The sequence below is a fragment of the Amphiura filiformis genome, chromosome 7 (assembly GCF_039555335.1).
Source record: "Amphiura filiformis chromosome 7, Afil_fr2py, whole genome shotgun sequence".
Lineage (NCBI taxonomy): Eukaryota > Metazoa > Echinodermata > Ophiuroidea > Amphilepidida > Amphiuridae > Amphiura > Amphiura filiformis.
In genome coordinates this window covers 17,174,421-17,197,424 of record NC_092634.1, presented here as the reverse complement: position 1 = coordinate 17,197,424, position 23,004 = coordinate 17,174,421, and the positions used below count along the sequence as shown (strand labels likewise).

The 23,004-nt window shown below is 35.7% G+C and overlaps 1 protein-coding gene across 2 annotated transcripts in view; it reads left to right on the top strand.

The window, feature by feature from the left end:
• Nucleotides 1-6,120: 6,120 nt before the first annotated feature.
• Nucleotides 6,121-23,004, top strand: part of LOC140156815 (uncharacterized) — a 35,926-nt gene continuing 19,042 nt past the window's right edge. For both annotated transcript variants that reach the window (XM_072179801.1, XM_072179800.1), the window contains exons 1-2: nt 6,121-6,233; nt 10,647-10,937. In XM_072179801.1, the coding sequence (XP_072035902.1) occupies nt 10,667-10,937 (271 nt within the window). In that variant the 5' untranslated portion in view covers nt 6,121-6,233; nt 10,647-10,666. The remainder of the gene's footprint in view (nt 6,234-10,646; nt 10,938-23,004) is intronic.

The window sequence follows — 23,004 nt, the reverse complement described above, 5'->3', positions numbered from 1 at the left end:
CACTAAACGCAACAATGCTGTCTTCACTCTTCAGTAGATAGCAATAAACTCAACAATGCTGTCTTTAATAGATAGCAATAAATTGAAAAATGCTGTCTTCAGTAGATAGTACTAAACGTAACAATGCTGTCTTCAGTAGATAGCAATACACTCAACAGTATTGTCTTCAGAAGATATTAATATACTCAACAATGCTGTCTTCAGTAGATAGCAATAAACTCAACAACACTGTCTTCGGTACATAACAATAAACTGTCTTCATTAGATAGCAATAAACGCAACAATGCTGTCTTCAGTAGATATAGCACTAAATTCAACAATGCTGTCTTCAGTAGATAGCAATACACTCAACAGTATTGTCTTCAGAAGATATTAATATACTCAACAACACTGTCTTCGGTAGATAACAATAAACTGTCTTCATTAGATAGCAATAAACGCACAATGCTGTCTTCAGTAGATAAAGCACTAAATTCAACAATGCTGTCTTCAGTAGATAGCAATACACTCAACAGTATTGTCTTCAGAAGATATTAATATACTCAACAACACTGTCTTCGGTAGATAACAATAAACTGTCTTCATTAGATAGCAATAAACGCACAATGCTGTCTTCAGTAGATATAGCACTAAATTCAACAATACTGTCTTCGGTAGATAACAATTAATAAACTGTCTTCATTAGATAGCAATAAACGCAACAATGATGTCTTAGTAGATAGCAATACATTCAACAATGCTGTCTTCAGTAGATAGCAATTAATATACACAACAATACTGTCTTCGGTAGATAATAATAAACTCAACAACACTGTCTTCGGTAGATAACAATAAAATGTCTTCATTAGATAGCAATAAACGCAACAATGCTGTCTCCCAGTCTTCGGTAGATAACAATTAATAAACTGTCTTCATTAGATAGCAATAAACGCAACAATGCTGTCTTAGTAGATAGCAATACATTCAACAATGCTGTCTTCAGTAGATAGCAATTAATATACACAACAATACTGTCTTCGGTAGATAATAATAAACTCAACAACACTGTCTTCGGTAGATAACAATAAAATGTCTTCATTAAATAGCAATAAACGCAACAATGCTGTCTTCAGTAGATATAGCACTAAATTCAACAATGCTGTCTTCAGTAGTTAGCAATAAACTCAACAATGCTGTATTCAGTATATAGCAATAAATTAAACAATACTCTCTTCAGTAGATAGCAATAAATCGAACAATACTCTCTTCAGTAGATAGCAATAAATCGAACAATGCTGTTTTCAGTAGATAGCAATACACGCAACAATTCTGTCTTCAGTAGATAGCGCAAAATACAACAATGCTGTCTTCACTCTTCAGTAGATAGCAATAAACTCAACAATGCTGTCTTCAGTAGATAGCAATAAATTGAAAAATGCTGTCTTCAGTAGATAGCACTAAACTCAACAATGCTGTCTTCAGTAGATAGCACTAAACTGAACTCAGCAGTGCTGGCTTTTGATATAGATAGCAATAAATTGAACAATGCTGTCTTCAGTAGATAGCACTATACCCAACAATGCTATCTTCAGTAGATAGCAAGAGACATTCAACAACCCCATGTTCAATAGATACCAATATGTTAACAACGCTATCTAAACATCGCTGCCTTCAATATACCAATAAAATCATCAACGCTGTTCAGTAAATAACCAAACTTCAACGACACTGTCTTCATTATATACTAATAGTGTCAACAGCGCTGTACAGTATACAGCAATAAATTCGACTGCAGTTTCTTCAGTGCATCAACAAATTTCAGAATGTACTAAATTCATTCAAGAATACGGTCTGCAGTAGATAGCAATAAACACAACAATTCTGTCTTCAGTAGATAGCAATAAACTCAACAATGCTGTCTTCAGTAGATAGCAATACACTCAACAATACTGTCATCAGTACATAGCAATGCATCCAATAATGCTGTCTTCACTCTTCAGTAGATAGCAATAAACTCAACAATGCTGTCTTCAGTAGATAGCAATAAATTGAACAATGCTATCTTCGGTAGGGTCAAAACCGCTGTACAGTATACAGCAATAAATTCGACTACAGTATCTTCAGTGCAGCAAATTTCAGAATGTGGACTTCAGTAGGCCTATATAACAAAACATTTAAGGGATCTAAAATGAGCGTTTATTGCGTTTCGACGGTATTTTTTGTGGCACATGAGAGCACCTCAGACCTATCGAATTGTATTCTGAATACGAAGCATGTCTTTCTGATATCAAATAATTTTCATTTTTTGAAAATCACAATATAGTACAAATTTTATGACAAATTATAAAAATTTGATATTTTTCGAATTTTGATATATAACAGTCCTCGAAGTAAATTATATAAATCTAATGATATATTCTTAAAGTGTATGTAGCAGGAGGAAAAAGCCGACGGTCAATTGAAAATTTTGACCTTTCATATTGAAGCTATGGATTTTTTCCCAAAAGACCTAATTTTTTTTTGGTGTTTTGGGGAAAAAATCCATATCTTCAATACGAAAGGTCAAAATTTTCAATTGATCGTCGGCTTTTCAACCCACCTACATACACTTTAAGTATAAATCATCAGATTTATAAAGTTTACTTCAAGTACTGTTAAATATCAAAAATATCAATTTTTTATGATTTGCCATAAAATGTGTATTAAATTGCGAATTTCAAAATTCAAAATTATTTGATATCAGAATGACATTCTTCGTATTCAGAATGCAATTCGATATGTCTGATGTGCTCTAATGTCCCAAAATAAATACTGTCCAAACGTTCATACCCCAGCCCTTAAGAATACCAATAAACTCAATAATCTTGTCTTCAGCAGACAGACTCAACAATCCTGTCTAATAGAAGTACACCCAATAATGCCGTCTTCAGTAGATAGCAATACACCCAATAATGCTGTCTTCAGCAGTATCAATACACCCAATGTAATGCTGTCTTTAGTAGATAGCAATACACACAATAATGCTGTCTTCAGTAGATAGCAATACACTCAACAATGCCGTCTTCAGTAGATAGCAATACACCCAATAGTGTGTCTTCAGTAGATAGCAATACACCCAATAATGCCGTCTTCAGTAGATAGCAATACACCCAATAATGCTGTCTTCAGTAGTAGCAATACACCCAATGTAATGCTATCTTCAGTAGATAGCAATACACACAATAATGCTGTCTTCAGTAGATAGCAATACACCCAATAATGCTGTCTTCAGTAGTAGCAATACACCCAATAGGCCTATAATGCTGTCTTCAGTAGTAGCAATACACCCAATGTAATGCTATCTTCAGTATATAGCAATACACACAATAATGCTGTCTTCAGTAGATATCAATACACTCAACAATGCCGTCTTCAGTAGATAGCAATACACTCAACAATGCTGTCTTCAGTAGTAGCAATACACCCAATATAATGCTGTCTTCAGTAGATAGCAATACACACGATAATGCTGTCTTCAGTAGATAGCAATACACTCAACAATGCCGTCTTCAGTAGATAGCAATACACTCAACAATGCCGTCTTCAGTAGATAGCAATACACTCAACAATGATATCTTCAGTAGATAGCAATTAGGCCTACACTCAACAATGATGTCTTCAGTAGATAGCAATACACTTAATGCTGTCTTCAGTAGATAGCAATATACTCAATATACTCAACAATACTGTCTTCGGTAGATAACAATAAACTCAACAATACCGTTTTAAAGTAGTTAAGATAGCAATAATTCAACAATGCTGTCTTACAGCATTAAAGTCAGCAGTGCTGCCTTCAGTAGATAACAATAAACTCAACAATTTAAAAAATAATTTCCTCAGTAGATAGCGATAATTCTTCAACACTGCCTTCAGTGGGGAGAGCGGGGAGTGTTCGCCCTAGGGGCAGGTTCGCCCACCCCTTGTTTCTCAGCACTACGGCTATCATGGAATTTGGTGATGGCAAAATTAGGTGACATAGGTCATTATAAACTTCTCATATTAGCTACGCGACATATAGGGACGTGTTCATCGAACTCCAGCCAAAACAAAAAAATGACCCCAAAACGTAATTTTTTCTTGCATTCATAATGTTGTATTATCATTGATACATAAATACAGATGGTTTTAATGGAAATCTGTATTGGGAACATATGGGATTTGTCAAAGATTTAATGCAGTTATAATCTCCTTATTCGATTTGTGTTTTGCATACCCTGAAGAAAATACAAAAATGTGCACAAGGGGCTCGTTCGCCCTTTTGAGGATGGGGCATGTTCGCCCTATATCTTCCCCGGGCGGACTTACCCCAAACTGGAGGGCGAACCTGCCCCATCAGCGTATTATGCAACATATTGATAATTAAACCATTAAACAAGGTAAAACTACTGAAAAACATGTTTTTTTTAAAGTTATGTGATATCGGTATTACTCATACCACAGTTTATGTCCTAATCCATTTCTCCCCGAAGTTGTACACATGATACGTTTAAGCTCACTTTGGACCCTACATTTTACCCTGACCCAACCCCTGCAACAAATTTAGTGACTCCCCAGAAGAGAATGAATGCCCTGTATACTCTTGCTAAATGTTTGCATTGAATATGTTATTGTTATGCAATGTTTAAACCTTTTTTGTGATTAGGGTGAACTTACCCCACCATATGGGCGAACCTGCCCCAATATGGGGCAAGTTCGCCACTTTGCAAAACTTTTTGTTTGCTCTATCCTGTTGCTATTGTAAGGCCTATAGGTCTGGGATTGTGGCCGTATATAGCTAAGACATAGGGCTTTCACATGGGCTAATCAGGTCATCCCTAACCTTAAAATTGACATCGCTAGGCTGGTCAGAAAAAAATAGGGCGAACACTCCCCGCTCTCCCCTGGCCTATAGATGGCAATAAACTCAGCGCCGTCTTCAGTATGCCAATAGCAATATATTCAACAAAGCTGTCTTCATTCAGTAGACAGCAACAAATTTAACAACACTATCTACTGAAGACAACATTTATAAATGTGTTGTTATCTACTGGATGGAGATAGTGTTGTTAAGCTGTCAAAAGTTTGGAATAATTTTGTAACGTCGGGTTCATGCTATTTTCTTAATCAACGTTTAAGGGGATAGGCCTACTACACCCATTGCATTTTTTTGCGTTTTTCGCATTTTGTGAAGAAATGGGAACAAAATTGGACAAAGTGGTACCGTACGCAAAATGAAGGGGGAAATCTTCTCGTTCTATTGGTGGCATCGGTATCAATGTAGCTTACATGCTTTTAAAGGTAGAGCCATAAAGAGGTAGGCCTACCACTCATGTAGGCCTACTACTTTTTGCTTTTTGGCTTCTACCTTTAAAAGCATGATTACCCCCTAGAGGAACATTTATTGCTATATCTATTGAAGACAGCATTTATAAATGTGTTGTTTTCTACTGGAGATAGTGTTGTTAAGCTGTCAAAAGTTTGGAATAATTTTGTAACGTCGGGTTCATGCTATTTTCTAAGGGGATACTACACCCATTGCATTTTTTTGCTGTCGGAATTCCAGAATTCTGACACCCGTCGGAATTCTAAAATTCCGACAATTCCAAAAATCTGACACACCAGCATGCACACAAATCATTTCAGAGGAAATTCTGAGAAAGTGTTTTTTAAATGTTTTAAATGTTATAGGCCTATTTTGGGTTTTGGTTTAGATAAAAACGTTTTAATAACATTAAATGTCGGGTTATATAAAGGTCATTGAAACGTTTTGTATGAAAACACATTACAACAATATTTTTAAAATGTTTCAAATTTGCCAAATATTTTGTCAACAGTTAAATAACATGTTGTAATGCTATAAACATGTTGTAATATTTGCAGTAGGTTTAACAAAATATTTTTGAATGTTATGAAAACGTTTTATACACTTTATATGTCCTTTAACCTCCCGACATTTAAACATTTTCTGTTTGTTGTGATCATAATAAAATTAGGCCTACTAATATTCTTTTACTTTTCAAACAAGGCTCAATCTAGAATCTCGTCCGACCCCACCAGCAATCTAGAGGCGTATTTTTTTCTTTGTGTAACAGCGCCCTCTAGCGGATCAAAGCGAGGCCATTGCATTCGCCATCTTGGTACCTTGGTGTACTTCCGCTTTCCTAGCCTTGGTAATTGATTGCAATATTCGCCCTATTACCTCATTAAAAGCAGAAGTTGTACTTATAGGCCAAATGGTAAGTATGTTAAGATTGTATAGATATGTGTTGTACATTGTTCTTTGCTCTGATTGTTTGTAAATAAGTAGTTTTACCATGTACATACGGAGTATTTTTCGTGTACTAAATCATGAAATCATGCCTTGCCCTGCATTGATGTACATTCATGATGAGTAAAGGTGAAAGCTGCAATTGTCAGGCAGTGGAGCCTCAGACTCAGAGGTACATGTACATCAGCGTAAATCAAACACAGAACTTAGCACGCTATCGCTATGTAATCTTAAATTCATCTGGAACAGGTTACTCGAGAACTCTAGCTTCGAATTTGCACACGATCGATAGTTAAAACGCATTCAATACGCGCAGTCCAGTGCCAGTCAATGCAGTGCAGTGGCACTGGCAGTGCGCATCTTTTTTCGGTCGGACAGCTCGACAGCGGTGCAATTTTTTGCACGGTGGTTATTTATTTTAAATTTGGATGAAAGTTATTCCGATGTGTCAACATTTTTCTGCACAATCGCCTGTCGTGATCGGCTGCCTGGCTGTGTTTACTTCTGAACTTCATGACATTAGATTGTCATTGCTTTACACAGTGTCATGCTTCAGCGAATCCAGAGTAGATTTTGAATGTAATGGTCTTTTAATAGCCTAGAATGTGTGAAGCTATCGCCTATCGGTGAGCAAATTCTTGGCTAGACTTTTCGAGCAAGTAACACTTATTTAGTACCGGTACTAGTAGTAGTACTGTATTCAGGGTGGTTTAGCAAAACATGATGAGCTGAGCATCACTGAGTCTGATAATGTTCACATCATTGAATCGATCCGATGAACAGTTGACATGGAATGGCATTTGTCATTGTGACATTAAATTAAACTTTCAATCAGTATGGACGTATTCATAAATTACAAACAATTTAATACAAAAATCGCTGCAACATGATACACACCTCATCGTTACTTCATGCACAGATATTTGATCAGCGATACGGGGGGAACTGTGGAAGAGGTTGACTTGCGATTTTCTCGGATATTATTAGGTACGGTAGTAATTGATTTTTGTGGGTCCAAATTGTACTTATGTACGAAACTTCAGAAACACCCGGAAATGTTTCAGTACTGGCGCAAACGATAAATATTAAAGTATGCTGAATTCGGCACCCAAAACTTACCGAAGTCGAGTCAAATTACTGGGTAAAAGACGGCTTGCCGCGATCGGCCGACTTTCTCATAAAGAACTATACAATTACTACCTAATAACATGCACTTCTTTAATCATCTAATTATTTGGTTATTTTGTTCTATTTGCTCGGTTGAAATATACAACTACCGCAAAAACGTGTTTACGCGATGTCGCCAAGAATTGACCCTGTTTTGTTGACATTTTTATTGTAACATAATATTTGCACGATCCGTAACCGTTCAGGTTACATAATCTTACTTTTTCCAGGTCCAGTGAGTTCAAAAAGCGTCCTGGACGCGAAAACGCGATAAACTGTGAACCCTGCTCACCACCTGCCCCCATCACTGTAACCCCTACTTCCACCACCCTTATCACCCTACCCCACCACACCCTTATCCCACTAGCCTCACTACCATCCCATACTCGGCAGTTCACGCTTTTTAATGCGTGCCGGTTTGAAATTCTGAAAATTGGTAATAAGCGTGGGCGTTTAAACTTTTTGGGTAAAAAGCGTGGAATGGTATAAAGCGTGGGTTTAAAATAAAAAGCGTGGGGCCTGTTTCAACTTACAGTATATTTTCATTGACTGATAAAACAATCATAATTCCAAGAAAAATCGCCAAACCTGCACACCATGTCGCAAGATAAAATTCCATTTGATGCAGGCCAGCGCCTGTTTACGTGAGTCCAGTGCAATGTACACAATATCCTCCCCGGAAGCCCTTCCAAAACTCATACACATGATATGCAAATGTCTGATTTTTTCCATGTCGTGTTACGGTGTGTGATTCTTTACATCGATCGTACATGAGTGACGTCATTAATCATGCATAATTGTCGCTGAACACAGCGCACGTCAAGATGCCAATCAGTTCATGACAAGAACAACAATTGGACGCCAAAAAAGTACAGTTATGCATTAAAATGTTTATTGTACAGTAGTTTTTCACATATAATTTGCATTGTTCACATAATGTATCAACTTTTAATTTTTTTTTTTACGGAGAGAAAAACATCGGACTTGCACGTGTGAAATAGGTGCAGAATTTGTCCTTCATACTTCTCGAACTGTGTGTGACTACATCAATTATGTATACAAAAAGCGGAAAAAGCAAAAAGTGTTGGGGGTCAAGAGATTTTCAGTATAAAGGGTGCCTCAGTAAAAAGGGTGGGGGTAAAATAAAATGGTGGGGGTAAAATAAAAAGGTGGGGGTAAAATAAAAAGGTGGGGGTAAAACCCCACTGCTGAGTATGGATCCCCACTACCCTGCACCCTCATCCACCCTTACTCCTACCCCACTCTTCAATGTTACTGCCTGACCCCAATACCCCACTCTAAGGCTGGCTTTTTCGGGCGGGCTCGCGGGTACTTGCCCGAGACTACATTACCCGGGCAGGAAAAACCCTGCCCAGGTGCCCGAAATAAAAAAATAAATAAAAAAATTGCACGATGTTTTGTGTTTTTACATGTAATATGAAAATTGATAATTTGTATTCATGAAAACACAAAACATCGTGCAAAATTGATTGATTTTTTTATTTTTTAGGTCAACCATGAATGATCCTAGCATTTAGGGTCCAGGGACACTACAAAAAATAAATAACTTTTTATTTTATTTTATTTTATTTTATTTTTTTTTGCAATTTTGGGTACCGGTTACCCACCTGAAAAATGTGCCGGGTACCCGGGCACAAAATCATCCGAAAATGACACCCCTACCCCACACCCTACCCCAGGACTCCACCATCCTACCCTACCCAGGACTCCACGGTCTCCACCATCCTACCCTACCCCTAGTACCCCATACCATATCCACTACCCCATCCGGGACCTCACCACCCTACTACCCTTAGTCCCCTACCACCAGTGTCCAAAATAAGGAAAATATGGAGATTAACTAAAGCATGAATTTTGCTTGTCCTCAAAACATTTTGGTTGTCCCCAAAATATATGTCATGTTTTTTAGTACAATTTAGTGGTTGTCCAGGGGATAAGTACATATCTCAATATGGTTGTCCCCAGTGATTTTTGGACAAGAGCTTAAGTGCTTATTTCGAACACTGCCTACCACCATGATACCCCTTTTAGCCCCCACTACTACCCCACCATCCTAACCTACACACCTACTACCCTACCACTCAGCACCTACCCCAGCCACCCTTACCTCATCGCATCCTACCTCCTGTACTGACAATCCTAATCAACGTTGTCAAGAAATCAGATTTTAAACAGATATGGTGGTATGATTTACCCTGACATGTTTACCGTGCACGGTACATCAATGGTTTTTAAACTCATTCAGTGTTCCTATTCCTCCATATGTGGGGTAAAAGGCACACACCCCTTCAAAGTAATGTTTTACCTATCCAGACCAGTGCTGTCCCTACTCGTCCCAAGTCGGGGTCAATAGGACACCCAACATATTAGTAAAAAAGTATATATCCCCACATATATTGAATTTTTTATAATGGTGGATTAAGGGCATTAAGTGTGGACATAAAATGCCCTCCAAAGTTTTGCTCATGGGGCTTCAGGAAAAAAACTACAATCTGGAGAGTGCCAAAACTGCCCCTATTCACCCCATTCTACAGTACGGTATTTTATTTGTTCCACATTTTCCAACAACTGAGGGGTCAAATTTTACTACATTTAATTTCCCAACTCTTTTTTTAACCACATTCCATTGCATACATTTTCAAAGTATCGTGCTCAAATTCGTAGAATTATTTATTGAAAAGCTGTTGAAAATGGATCTTCCATTCCATTGGTTTGATTCTCACGCTTTATTTCCGATCCACGCTTTTTATCAAGGCACCCTGTATAATACTGGAGCATGTCATTATCCCAACCTTTTCAGATATAATGTCGATCATATATCGCCATATGATCGATCAGATGATCACACACATATTTTTGATTTGAAGTAATCAAGTATGCCGAATTCTGCAGCTTATATCACACACATTATATCCTGCAGAGGTCGGGTATTTTTCTCTTAATTAAGTTGATACATTACTTTTCAAACGATGCAAATATTTTGTGAAAAATCAACATAAAATATTACCCCGGTACTAAATTCTGGATACTGTACAATATTTTCGTAATTTTGTGCTGGCCGGTTGGAAGGAAGCTTTTTTTGATTACTTGTTGCCAAATGATAGTAGTTAGTTGGTTACAGCAGAACGGTGTACAGCTACTTTAACCGTGTACTGGTAATTAAATATTCACTTCTCGTTGTTTTCTCTTTCAGTGACGATACTAATCGCCAGCATGCCTTTAGTGAAACGAGAAATTGAGCCGGTCTACCTCAGTAGAGGTCTGATCACCCCGCAAGGTGTGTCAAATGAACTTGAATGTGTAACCAACTGTACGCTGTCAGCCATCATTCGGCAGCTCAGTAACTTAGGAAAACATGCCGAAGATATATTCGGTGAATTATATAATGAAGCGAACTTACTGTATAAACGGTCTAATATGCTACAAGACCGAATCGATAGACTATCGGTCAAGGTGACGCAGCTAGATGCAACAAGAGATCAAGGTAGGTGGTATCAAAGCAGCCAGGTTATTTTGGCTACACTCTAATAATGATGCATGCAATGTTAGCAACAACTTGTATCATGATTTCTTACTTTGGATTTTGAAGTACAATTTGGGCATCAGAACATCTGAAATAGTTCAGTGTTTTGAACAGGGCTCATTATTAAGTATGATGCTGTTACATTTATATGTAGTGGTGTATATAGCGTAAACAGTTACGACAGACTGCCAAATTCAGTAGTAGTAAGTACAGTTTTCCAGTATTTTGTTTTGATTTTACTAAAGAATACTGGAATATTGAACAAATTATAATCAAGTACGGTACCCGGAGCAGAGCAGAACATAAACGTTGAAAAAATGATATACTAGCACGATGCTCTAACCAACTGAGTCACATAGACACGCTGGAGAAGAGTGGAAGATATAAATTTATCTCTAGGCATTCAGTTCGAATTTGTTCAAAATCTCAATTTAGAAGGTTGGCAGCTCTGTCATTTAAAAAGTAAACAGCAAGACAGATGGACTTGAGCCAGGGGTCAAAATACATTGGGCAGAGGGGGATATCCCCCATGTACCATATTTTCTCTGATTCCAGCACACTTTAATAAATAGCCTAATGCTGATACCATACAGGTACCCATGGTTTTGGTTTTGAGCATGGGATCACAATTCACAAATTCACCCATAACTGATATACCAACCTGCCAGCTTACATACATTTTACAATAAACAAATAAGAACTTGTCAGTTAGCAGAGTGATATTATTTACAAAATAGCTCCTGTGCAAAAAATAAAAACATATTTGGCAGTATTGGCAAAACGTTCAGTTGAGGGTTTTTGGTAGAATCTCTTGAAATAGCCCACTAGATGTATTTGAGCCCTGGCTTTTAAACCTGTGTACTGTACTATAGGTTCAGGTTTAAGGAATTTAATATATTTAATAGTAATACCATAACAAAAACTATAACCAACAAGTACATAATAACTTTTTAATTCTCATGCATGAAATAAAACATTCCTTATATAATGACAATAATTTACTGATGGAGTATTTTGTGATTCTAGCATCCTCTTTTTATATACGAAAAAATGTATTCCCAATATTTCAATTGACTCTGATTTTGCCTAAGAGTTATTTTTATGCATGATTTTATTGCTCCATAGGCCAATGTAAGCTACAATTTTGACAATATTTTTCTTTAAAGCAAATCTGCAACTTTTTTTAGCAAAGTGGGGGATGAGCCTATGGATCACAAAATGCCTCTTAATTAAAGATAATTTAACATTTCAATGATGAAAAAGCCACAGGAAAAACAGAATTGAAATCAATCTGAATAATATGTATGATGTAAAGGTTTATTCAGATTTCCTTTTACAAATTAAGCGTACTGCTAGCCGTCCAGTGCGTATTATTTGCACAAGGTCCAATGCACACGCTTGACGTCGCGCACGTATACGCGATGGTTAAGCTGTCAAAGGAAATCTGAATTAAACTTTAGTCACTGTAGAAGATATTCAAACTATTGAGATGACAAATGAATATTTTGGCACATGGCTAGTTAGTTACAGACCTAATTGTGCAATGTTGGTTATGTAGGGGTATGAGCTGTGAGTGTACATGTGTGTGAGTGTAGTATGTATGTATATGCGTGTGGTTGGCATTTTGTGTGTTTTATAAAAGATTTATGCAATACTACTTTTAGAAACAGCTTTTGACTAGAACCCTGAGAGGTTATAATTACTTACACCATTGTGTTTATACCTAGATCTAAAGTACTGTATTCCAAACAGGTAAAAATTAGAGCTTTTCTACCAGGACTCACTTCTTTAGAAACTGCCAATATCCAATAAGGGGCAGTCTTCAGTGAATGGCTCTTTTTAGAGCCACCAAAACCTTTAAAAATTAGCAGATATGCGAGATCTGCTTGTTCTCTGTTGACAAGGGGCAGTCTTCAGTGAACGGCTCTTTTCAGAGCCATCAGTAGGTAAGGGCGTCCTACATGTCTCATTCTGAGGTACTTTGTCCTGAAGAAGTCAGAGCTACATGTACTCCTGACGAAAGCTTGACAGTTCTAAACTTGTCCGACGGCGAACCCGCTAAAAAGTAAAAACCCACAAATTGTTATGAATTACTGTCGTAAAAGCCTATCCCACAATTTGGCATACCGGTACTAGTTCAATAGTCTACTTCAACAGTAATAGCTCAAATTCTGACCTCACATTGCAGAGAAACCCTATCTTGGTTCACCATTTCATATATTTGTACCGTATCTTTAAATGTATAGACTGGTGTTGTGATTTTTAATCTCAATGGGTTAGGCAACCCTTGATTCTAAATCTTGTTATGTCCAGTCAAAGAATTTTAAGGTTTAAAATAAGGACACTAATAAGGTAAGCATTGATTCCTAAAGTCAGGATCCTTGCACCTCCCTTAAGCCCCTCCCACAAATGTAGTGTCTTCAAGGAGAAGTCAGGCCCTTGGAGTAGGCCTACTACTGCATTCCTCATCCTTCTCTCACTGATTTAAAAACGTACTGACAATACTTGTATACATGGGACTGGTACTTCATATCCCACACATACATGACATGGTACATGTATGTCCAATATCAAGACAGATCCAAGTAGTTCACTACTTACATAGGAAGTGCAATTGTGTCTCATAGGAAACTCTTGGGTCAGGTTAAGTTTATCAGCCTGATAAAGTGGAATATTATACTTTGTTCATGCATGTACAATCATGTATTCATACAGTACTCATAGTCATGATAGTGCTTCTAGGCAAACTCATTTTAAACCTTTAGTTCGCTTGCTTCTCAGGATTTTAGGCCTACACCTGTAGATACTAAATAGCGACAGAGCCTGAAAGTAGTCGTGAACTACTACTAACTACTAAAAGAAGTGCTACTGGATATTAAAATTAGTCATGACTACAACATTATAAGAGTAATTTTAAATCTCTTCTCATTTTTTTTAATTTTTTTAATTTTTTAATTTTTTCGGTTTTGTAGTGTCCCTAGACCTAGACCATGTAGACCTAAATGCTAGGATCATACATGGTTGACCTTAAAAAAAAAAAAAAATAAAAATAAAAAAAAATTCAAGATATTTTGTATTTTTAATACGAAAATTGATAATTTGTAAAAAAAAATCAATTTTAAGGATATCAAAATGCATTGAATTTGAATGCATTTTGAAATCATTAATAGATTATGACATGAATACCAAGTATCAATTTTCATATTAAAAATACAAAATATCTTGAAAAAAAAAATTTTAAAATTTTTTTTTAGGTCAACCATGAATGATCCTAGCATTTAGGTCTAGGTCCTGGGACACTCCAAAGCCGAAAAAATAAATAACTTACAAAAAAAAAAAAAAAAAAAAAAAAAAAAATAATTTCTGAAATTTTTCGAAAATTGGGGGTGGGACTTTACTCGAAGGTGGGACTATACTCGCGTCAGTACGGTACTTTGCTTTTTGCCACCTACACAAATTAAGGATTGAACATGTGTAGTTTGGTGACCTTTGATCTCAAATAAAGGTGGGCGAAATAAATAACTACACCTCAAGTGTCATCCAGGGTTACCATGGTTGGTCCAACCCACAGGTCCAACCCATTATGTTCAAGTTGGTGTATTGGGTACAGAAACTTGTGCATGAATTCAATAGCACCCATACTTAAGGGAGGAGGGCTCTTAATTAAAAGTATGAAATGAAAGTTACAAATTTATGGGAATGAAGCATAGATAGAGTGTTTCAGCATTCAAATAATATTACTAGTGCAGTAAAAATCATCATAACCTTGGCCTAAAAATAAAAAATTATATATTTTTTTGGACCGACCCTAATCTCTGAAAAAGTAAGGTCAATTTTTTTTTCATATTTCAATTTTCATATTTGGTGTAAATATACAAAAATGTTGAGATATGTTTTGCCTGTTTGTAGTTCGTACTGCACAACTCTGAAAAAGGCAACCCTAAGAAAGAAACCATTTAATTTATTTTTTACTATGGTACATGTATTTCAGTGGCGTGTCCAGGGGGGGGTGCTTTGGGGGCTCCGCTGAAGCCCCCCTCACTTTGTTAAAAATCATGTAAAGTCAACCGTTATTAAGACCCCCGCATAACTCTGAAAGCCCCTCTGAGCCCCCACACGAACAGATCCTGGACATGCCGGTGTATTTTGAGGCGAACTTGCTTTTCTTGATATTGTATGTGGCAAAAACAATTAAGAAAAGTAAACAGATCGCCTAACAATGACTTTGAGCTCTAATTTGTTTTAGGCCCAATCCTAAACTGGACAGGTTTAGAAGGTAATTTTATTGATGGAATTTCAAACACGGAAAGTGCATTGAAAAGGATGCTTAGAAAGTTGTCACTCAAAAAAAGACACTTATTAGGGATGGGCTGCTAATTAAAAGTTGATATGGTCATTCTTTGGTGTTATTATTCACCCTTTTAGGCCATTCATCATATAAGCGCTCCCACAATCCTGCCAGAAGAGATGGCTGGATCTTGATGCATTGCTTCAGAATTGTCTACATCATCTTGCCCAATTATCTGTGAAAGTGTAAGGCAGTTTTAGTTGAAGCACCTGTTTCCAATGTGCTGAATACATTTCTTGTGCATAGCATTTAGCATTTTCATTATAAAAATAATTTTTTCACCCTCTCAGAATTGATCCATACAATATTCATACATACGTAGACCCTACAAATGTATAGTCAAAATGAAGTAGGGTGTGTTTTGGTTTCGGATTTATTATAAATCTGAAAAGGAAATTAATTGTTAATATGTTCTGAGACACTTTCAGAGCATTACCAGGAGCATGAAAATTCAATTGCACAAAAATGATGGTTGAGCAAGGTCAGCTGAGTATACATCCCCAGTAATAAGTGCCACCTCAGCTGATGACCTGTATCCATGGATATGATTAAACCATGTTCACTCACGTCTGGGGTGTTCAACCAGTGCTAAAAATATAATTTTAATGTTTTGAGGATTAAAATCTATAGAAATTGTTAGCAAAATAAGCAAAAAGCATTGTTAAAATTAGGGATGGGTTCTTCCGTATATTGTCTTGAGCGAATTTAGCTCCAAGCGCAAAAATAACACCTCATGAATATATGCAGTAATGTATTACAAGTAGGCCAATAGGGAAGGACTGGGCAATTGCAAAAATAACATTTGCGAAAATGTGTCTCTCACTCCAAATCCCAAAAATAACTGTACACAAAAATTACCACTTACAGTATTTTATTCCAAAAATAAGCCCGACAAGCCATAAATTACTGTCCATCACTGTCCTACATGTATGTAAGTATGTTGCAGAGGAACTTGCATTTTTTTTATCAAATGGACTTGAGTAATGACCCTTAATATCTTTGTTTCATACAACTAAGCCCCTTATGACTTAATAGAGTTTCGATCTAAATCATCTCAAATTAATCCTTCCAGTCCACCTCAGGATTTATGTTGATTTTGACTTCAGAACTTCGTATTTGTAATGTTTAATTGAAAATATCAATACATTATCTAAAACAATACATTGACGAGTCTACAATTTGTAATTGCTGCAGGGCTTACATACTCAAGATTTCAAGTTCACTGACCCCAGCTATATCCATATGGCATGAAGGATGCACGTAATGTCTCATGTTGGCCTCATTATGAGCTTGCTAGCAATGAGTTGATGTCCTGGTTGACATACAATGCTCTCTAGAAAGCACAGTGCTCACTGCTCAGTCAACTAGAGAGATGTTTATGATGATGTGCAGGAATCGTCTGATTCTAAAGGGCAAGTTGCTTTGCAAACCCTTAATATTTTGACGGAAATATACTCTTTGATCTAATTTTGGTTAGAGTTGCTTTTAAATAGATGTACTTAGTATTTTAGAATCTTTTTCAACCTCATCATTGAGTTGGGTAACACACCAACAGGAGAGGGGGAAGTAGGGGATAATGGTGCCCCATTAATACACACATCCCACCATCATGAGAACACAGGGGACTCTTTTAAATTTTATGGCAATATTTTTTGTTCCTAAAAACAGGACCTAGAAAGTTCTTACTTTTAAATGGATTATCAAATCTGAATTTTCAGATCTTTCATATCCCTACTCAGCTCTCTCTAAATAGTTGTTTCCTAGATGCATTCTCTTGTCATAAAAAATACAAAAAAAATTTAAACTGAAATATCAATATGTACTGCTGTGATTCTATAATTTTTGAGTTCATTGACACCAAGATTGTAATAATTTAAATTAGAATTCATCTAAATTTTAATGAGCATGTACACACTGAATGCCACTTCAGTGAAATAAATTGACCTCCAATAATATTTTTTTCACTAAGTACATCTGTAAAACATGTATCATGTCCCTACTGTAAAGGAACAGGTGTGTAGTGTGTATAATTGAATAAATTTGGAAGCAGAAAAATTACTACTGAAAACTGATTGCACACTTATTAACTGGTTGTAGTGTGTACAAATGATGACAATTAAATTGCAATTTAAAAAGTACATGCATGTGTTTTGCATTATAACTGCACACTCTATTAATTAATTCAAGTGATATGGAAAATGAAATGCCATTATCTTTCCAAAATGACAGGCGTTCTCTAGAACCACCGAACCAAAGTTCTACCTTTTTGTCATTATAAAATTAAATTTTCATCCAAATAATGATTTTTAATACATGCAATTTGAATTGAACAAAATTTGATATTGTAATTAATGTCACCTAAAAGTAAAAAAATTAAAATTTACATTATGGTGGACTCTCATCCCGTGTGAGCTTGGGGTTTTTGTTAGATATTTTTCAGCACTTACTAGAGTCATTATTGCAACAGAATTTACAAAAAGCAAAGTAAACTGCATTCTATATAGCCTCAATTTTCCACATCGCTTCTCATATTTGCCCATATAAATCTTTAATACCATATCCCATTAGATGATACAAGCACAAGCACTTGCACACAATGTACACAACCAGCTTAGTGAGGCATGTGTGTATTGTGTATGGACCCACTTATAATGATGCGCACATCTACGCTCACAGGCAAAACTCATAAAAGGTCATGTGGGTTGAATCATCTCTGAGGGGAAATACTCTGGATAAAGAAAACCCTAAGATTTTTTTTTTCTTTTCATGGAGGTACCGGTATCTAGTAGAAGTGCTGTATACATTTTGAGTGTGATGAAAATGTGCTCGGCATTATACGGTATACCTTTTGACATAGAAATAATATTATTTATTTAGCATTTTTGAGGCTGTTGATGACAAGGGCTTGCTTTTGATATGGAATCTGGGAAAAAATGATTGCATCTAGATCTAGACATCTAAAACATGGTACTAGACTATCACAGTTGCAGCTATTGAACCTTAGAAGCACAATTATGTAGCTTGATAAGCAATACACTATGTATCGCATTTATCGGTACACCAATATGAAATGGTACATCATTTAAATTAAAGGCATTTAGGTGCTGATGATGCGTTGCTTATTGTTTTTAGAGAAAATGTGAATTAAATTTGTATTTACCAGCCAATATCTTTTTGGACTTGAAAGGCCCATGTTTTGATATTTTTATTGTTTTACTTTTCTACCCCACCAAAAAATCTCAAGGCAAAATGTTGCTATAGGCCTTATAATTCTAAATTATATCATTATGATGCAGATAACCTTGCGAAGGGTCTTAAAGGGCATAGTAAGAGTGGCAATCACAAAAATCAAAATCATGGACTCGCCCCAAATTGAAATATGATGCTTTCTTTTTTTTAAATTGCTGATAGTGATAGAAACACAATTAGTACAAAAATTAGTACCATAATTTATCTAGCATTCATGGGCATCCCTTTTAGGGGAAATTTTAAATAATTTTGTGAACATTTTATATCAAATATTTTTGATCTAAACTGATTGTGCACCATGGGGAATTGTAACACTTTTGGGAATAAGATTGCCAATCTTCAATCAAGTCTTATAAATTTGCATATTAGTCATGCATAGATGTTATTAATTACTAGCTATACACCATCTTATCAAAGCATAGTGCTTGAAGATTTTAGAGTAGCTGCACTGATGAATGCTGATTGCTGATTAAATCATTTTAAAATAATCTGATGTACTTCTGTATAGTGGGACATTTTTGCGATGTTTTTATTTCCATGTTTTTCCCAATGTTTTTATTACAATTTATGCTTTTCGCAGTTAATTTTAGAACCGCGGATTGAGGAGCCAGCAAAATAGATTTTGACCTGGGAACACATAGCTTTTATAAAAAATGTCTTTGTTTGAAACCATGATTTATATAAGAAGTGCACAAGTTGTTCAAACAGTTAACAATTTCTGAACACAATATTTTAATTTTTAAACAATAAAAAGAAAGAAAGAGAGATCAAATGGGAAAAAGTTAGACAGAAAGAAGAAAGAAATGTATGGTACGGTACTGAAAGAAGAAAAGAACTAAGATCTAAAACAAAATTAGAAAGAAATGTATAGAGATAAAGTTAATTCTGGAAATGTCCTCAAATATGACCATAAAAAAAACATTTTGGGGTCATACCCCTAAGTTAACCCCTGCCATAGCCTGCTCCCGGACCCTTGCTGAACACTGCATACATTATGCAAGATCTCAGACACATGTATGTTTTGGAAACATCTCTGACACTGACAGAAAGAAATACCTGAAGTAAGAATAAAGGACCCTCTGAATCACTACAAAAGAAAACATTGCATACATCCTCTCTTTGCCATGAGAAATTCAATTGGAAACATTTGTGTGTGTGCATGATGGATAGCTATCATAGGGCTTAGCCCCATCAGTAGGTTACGCAATCTGCCTTGGGCAATATTAATTAACGGCGAATGAGCGGATGGTGTCATCGTATTCAGTCACCATGTTATGTTGACGTACAATTATATTATGTGTGTATGCAATTGAAATTCTGTTGCATGATAATTGAACAGCTAGAGCTAAATGGTCTATACTCTAACAGGTGTACATGCTCTTAAAAGTAGGATTTTCTTTGCTTAATTTAGTATGGTAGTTTATTTACATATATAGCAATTAGCATCATCTTTATTATTATTCCTTTAGAATGTGTTTAAAATTATATTAAAAAAAAGTTTACAATATAATGTATTTTCTGGTTACAAATCCCTGTTCCCCCACATCAATATTTTGGATTATATTCATAGTTTGCTTTTAAAACAATAACAGTGAGAGTAACATGCAAGATTTGATTTATAAAAGATGGGGTAAAGGGGAAACCAAAATCTTGCATGAAAAATTGACACAGGGCTCTAATGATTTAGCATTGCATATTTTGCTTGAAGTTGACAGAGGGAGAAGGTATAGGAACAATAAAGATTAGATTATAAAAAGATGGGGGAAAGAAAGGGGGGAAATATTGTATGGTAAAATGACAGACACAGCTCAGACATGTTATGCACATATTGCTTGCAGCTTGCTGGGGAAGCTTTCAACAATCCGACATTGCCGTTGGTAAGAGTCTGTATCAAAATGAAATACAACATTTGATGAAAGCAGACTTGCAAAATGTGATAATAATCTGTGAATGAGGAACATGAATCTTATAATTTAGTAAAACATTATACAGACACAGTATTTTTATGTGATTCTGATGCCAAATGAAATTAAATACTTACTTCATTAAATGTATTTGGATACCGTTCCATGCAATAACTCAATCCCTGGCCTCTTCATGGCAGCATCTCGTGCTCCACAAACTAGCATTACCCGGCATTAAAAAGTTTCTACATTTTATGTACCGGTAGATTTCTGGTTAAAACAAAGTGACATAAATTACCGTATTCGTCCGAGTATAGTCCCACGTTCGAGTATAATCCCACCCCCCATTTTTCGAAAAATTTCAGAAATTGTAAAAAAAAAAAAAAAAAAAAAAAAAATTAAGATATTTTGTATTTTAATATGAAAATTGATAATTTGTATTCATGTCATACTCTATTAATGATTTCAAAATGCATTGAATTTGAATGCATTTTGAAATCATTAATAAGTATGACATGAAAACAAAATATCAATTTTCATATTAAAAATACAAAATATCTTGAAATTTTTTTTTTTTTTAATCAACCATGAATGATCCTAGCATCTAGGTCTAGGTCCGGGGACACTCCAAAACCGAAAAAAAATAAACTTTAAAAACAAAAAAAAATTCGAGTATAATCCCACCCCCCAATTGTGAAAAATTTTCACATAAAAAACGGGTGGGACTATACTCAGACCAATACGGTACTCAAATATGAACATTTGAGAAGTAAATTTTCAAAGAAATAAGAAAAAAATAATATTTTTTTATGTGTGTTGATTGATTGAACCTTCAGGCCAGGAAAATTATTATTTTGTTTCATCAATTGGAAAGCAATGAGTGGCTTACCAGTATTTTAGAACCCATACGTTCGGTGCGAGGAATTTGTACGTATAATTGCCAATGCTTTGCCGATGGCTCCAGTCTCATTAGTTGAGCAACCACCCTCATCAGCCCTGTGCATTTGTAAACATGTGGACTACAGATGTGTGCACTTTTGACTATTTTAAAACTGTAGGTTACAGTGTTTTGTAATTAATGAAATTTTTTTGTAGCAATGAATCTTTTATGTTAAATTCATGTTGTTTGGTGCAATACATTATGAATGATCTGCCTGATTAGTGATTAGCAGTACTGGTTATTGATAATTTACAAGATAGTGTAGACTGGTCTTTGTGTATGTGCTGGGGTGTATGGACATTTACCTTGCATTACTATGAGTCTGAACTGAACAACACACACATTTTGAGGACCTCATGCACAAAAATTACCTAGACATCACATGAGTGACGTGTCCACAAAATTTAAGTCCTCAAGAAGCATTGGAAAATGAGGTCCTGCATGTACAGCCTACAGCCCCCTCTAGCTAACATCCTCTGTACGTTTTACATTGCCAGGACTTGTTCGGTATTACCAAATTTAAATTTAAATAAATTTTTATGAGGACTTGGCATGATAAACAAACATAGGACTTGGACTTCAAAGTTGTTGTTGGGTCCTTGGAAATATGTACAACAAGGATGTATGTGTAGTGTGGGGTGTATGTGTGCGTGTACGATTATATTATGAGGTTACTCGAAGTAAGTAGACTCACCAGTATTATAGTTAAACACTCTTTTTGATAATTGATTGAAAATTTAAACTAGCCATGTGTTCAAAATTATTCTGCTACATTGTACGTAATAATTGAGTAAAAAGCTTGGGCAAAATATTCACTTTATCATGTTTTGCTTCAAAAAGTTGACAAGTAAGTAGTTTGATCCAAAGCTGATAATCTCATATGTAACACTTACAGGCCTTGAGCATAAAGTCAATGTCTTTTAAAAATATTAAGCTAACTGGCTAAGGGCCTGATTGTGTCATCATTTTATTATTAAATACTTACTCATAGCTTTTAAACTTGCAGTGGATATTAAAAAGTCTTACACAGATCAAGTTCTTGAGTTTGCTCTTTTTAAAGGGAATGCTTGTATAGTAAGCTCACAAATCCACTTCAAGTTTAAAAAAGCAAGGTTTTACCACACACAGCTACACTACTAACCTTACACATATTATTGTATACATAATGTTGATTTTCTTTGCTTGCACATTGTATTTTAAGATGACTTACTTACTTTGATTCATTTAATTTTAAGATTGATCTAGGGATAGTTTTTTGCGGGAAAGGCGGATAGATGTTTTTTTTTAATACTGTTACTGGTACCCATATTAGCCTAATAATGCTCCCGGATAGAATATATCCCGTCAGGACCACTTAAAATGGAAACTTGAATATGTGAGACTTTTTTGTACAACATGTGATTAGTTTGCTAGAACAAAGACCTGTGTAAAACATTGTCCAACTCACACCCCAGACACCCCCTGTTCTACCATTGATTTCATTTGAATTGAACTTACTTTAAACTGAGGGTGGGGGGACTTAAAGTTACAAGCTGTAGGAACATTTTAATATGGGGTAACTTTTAGGAGATGAAAATAATTCACGCT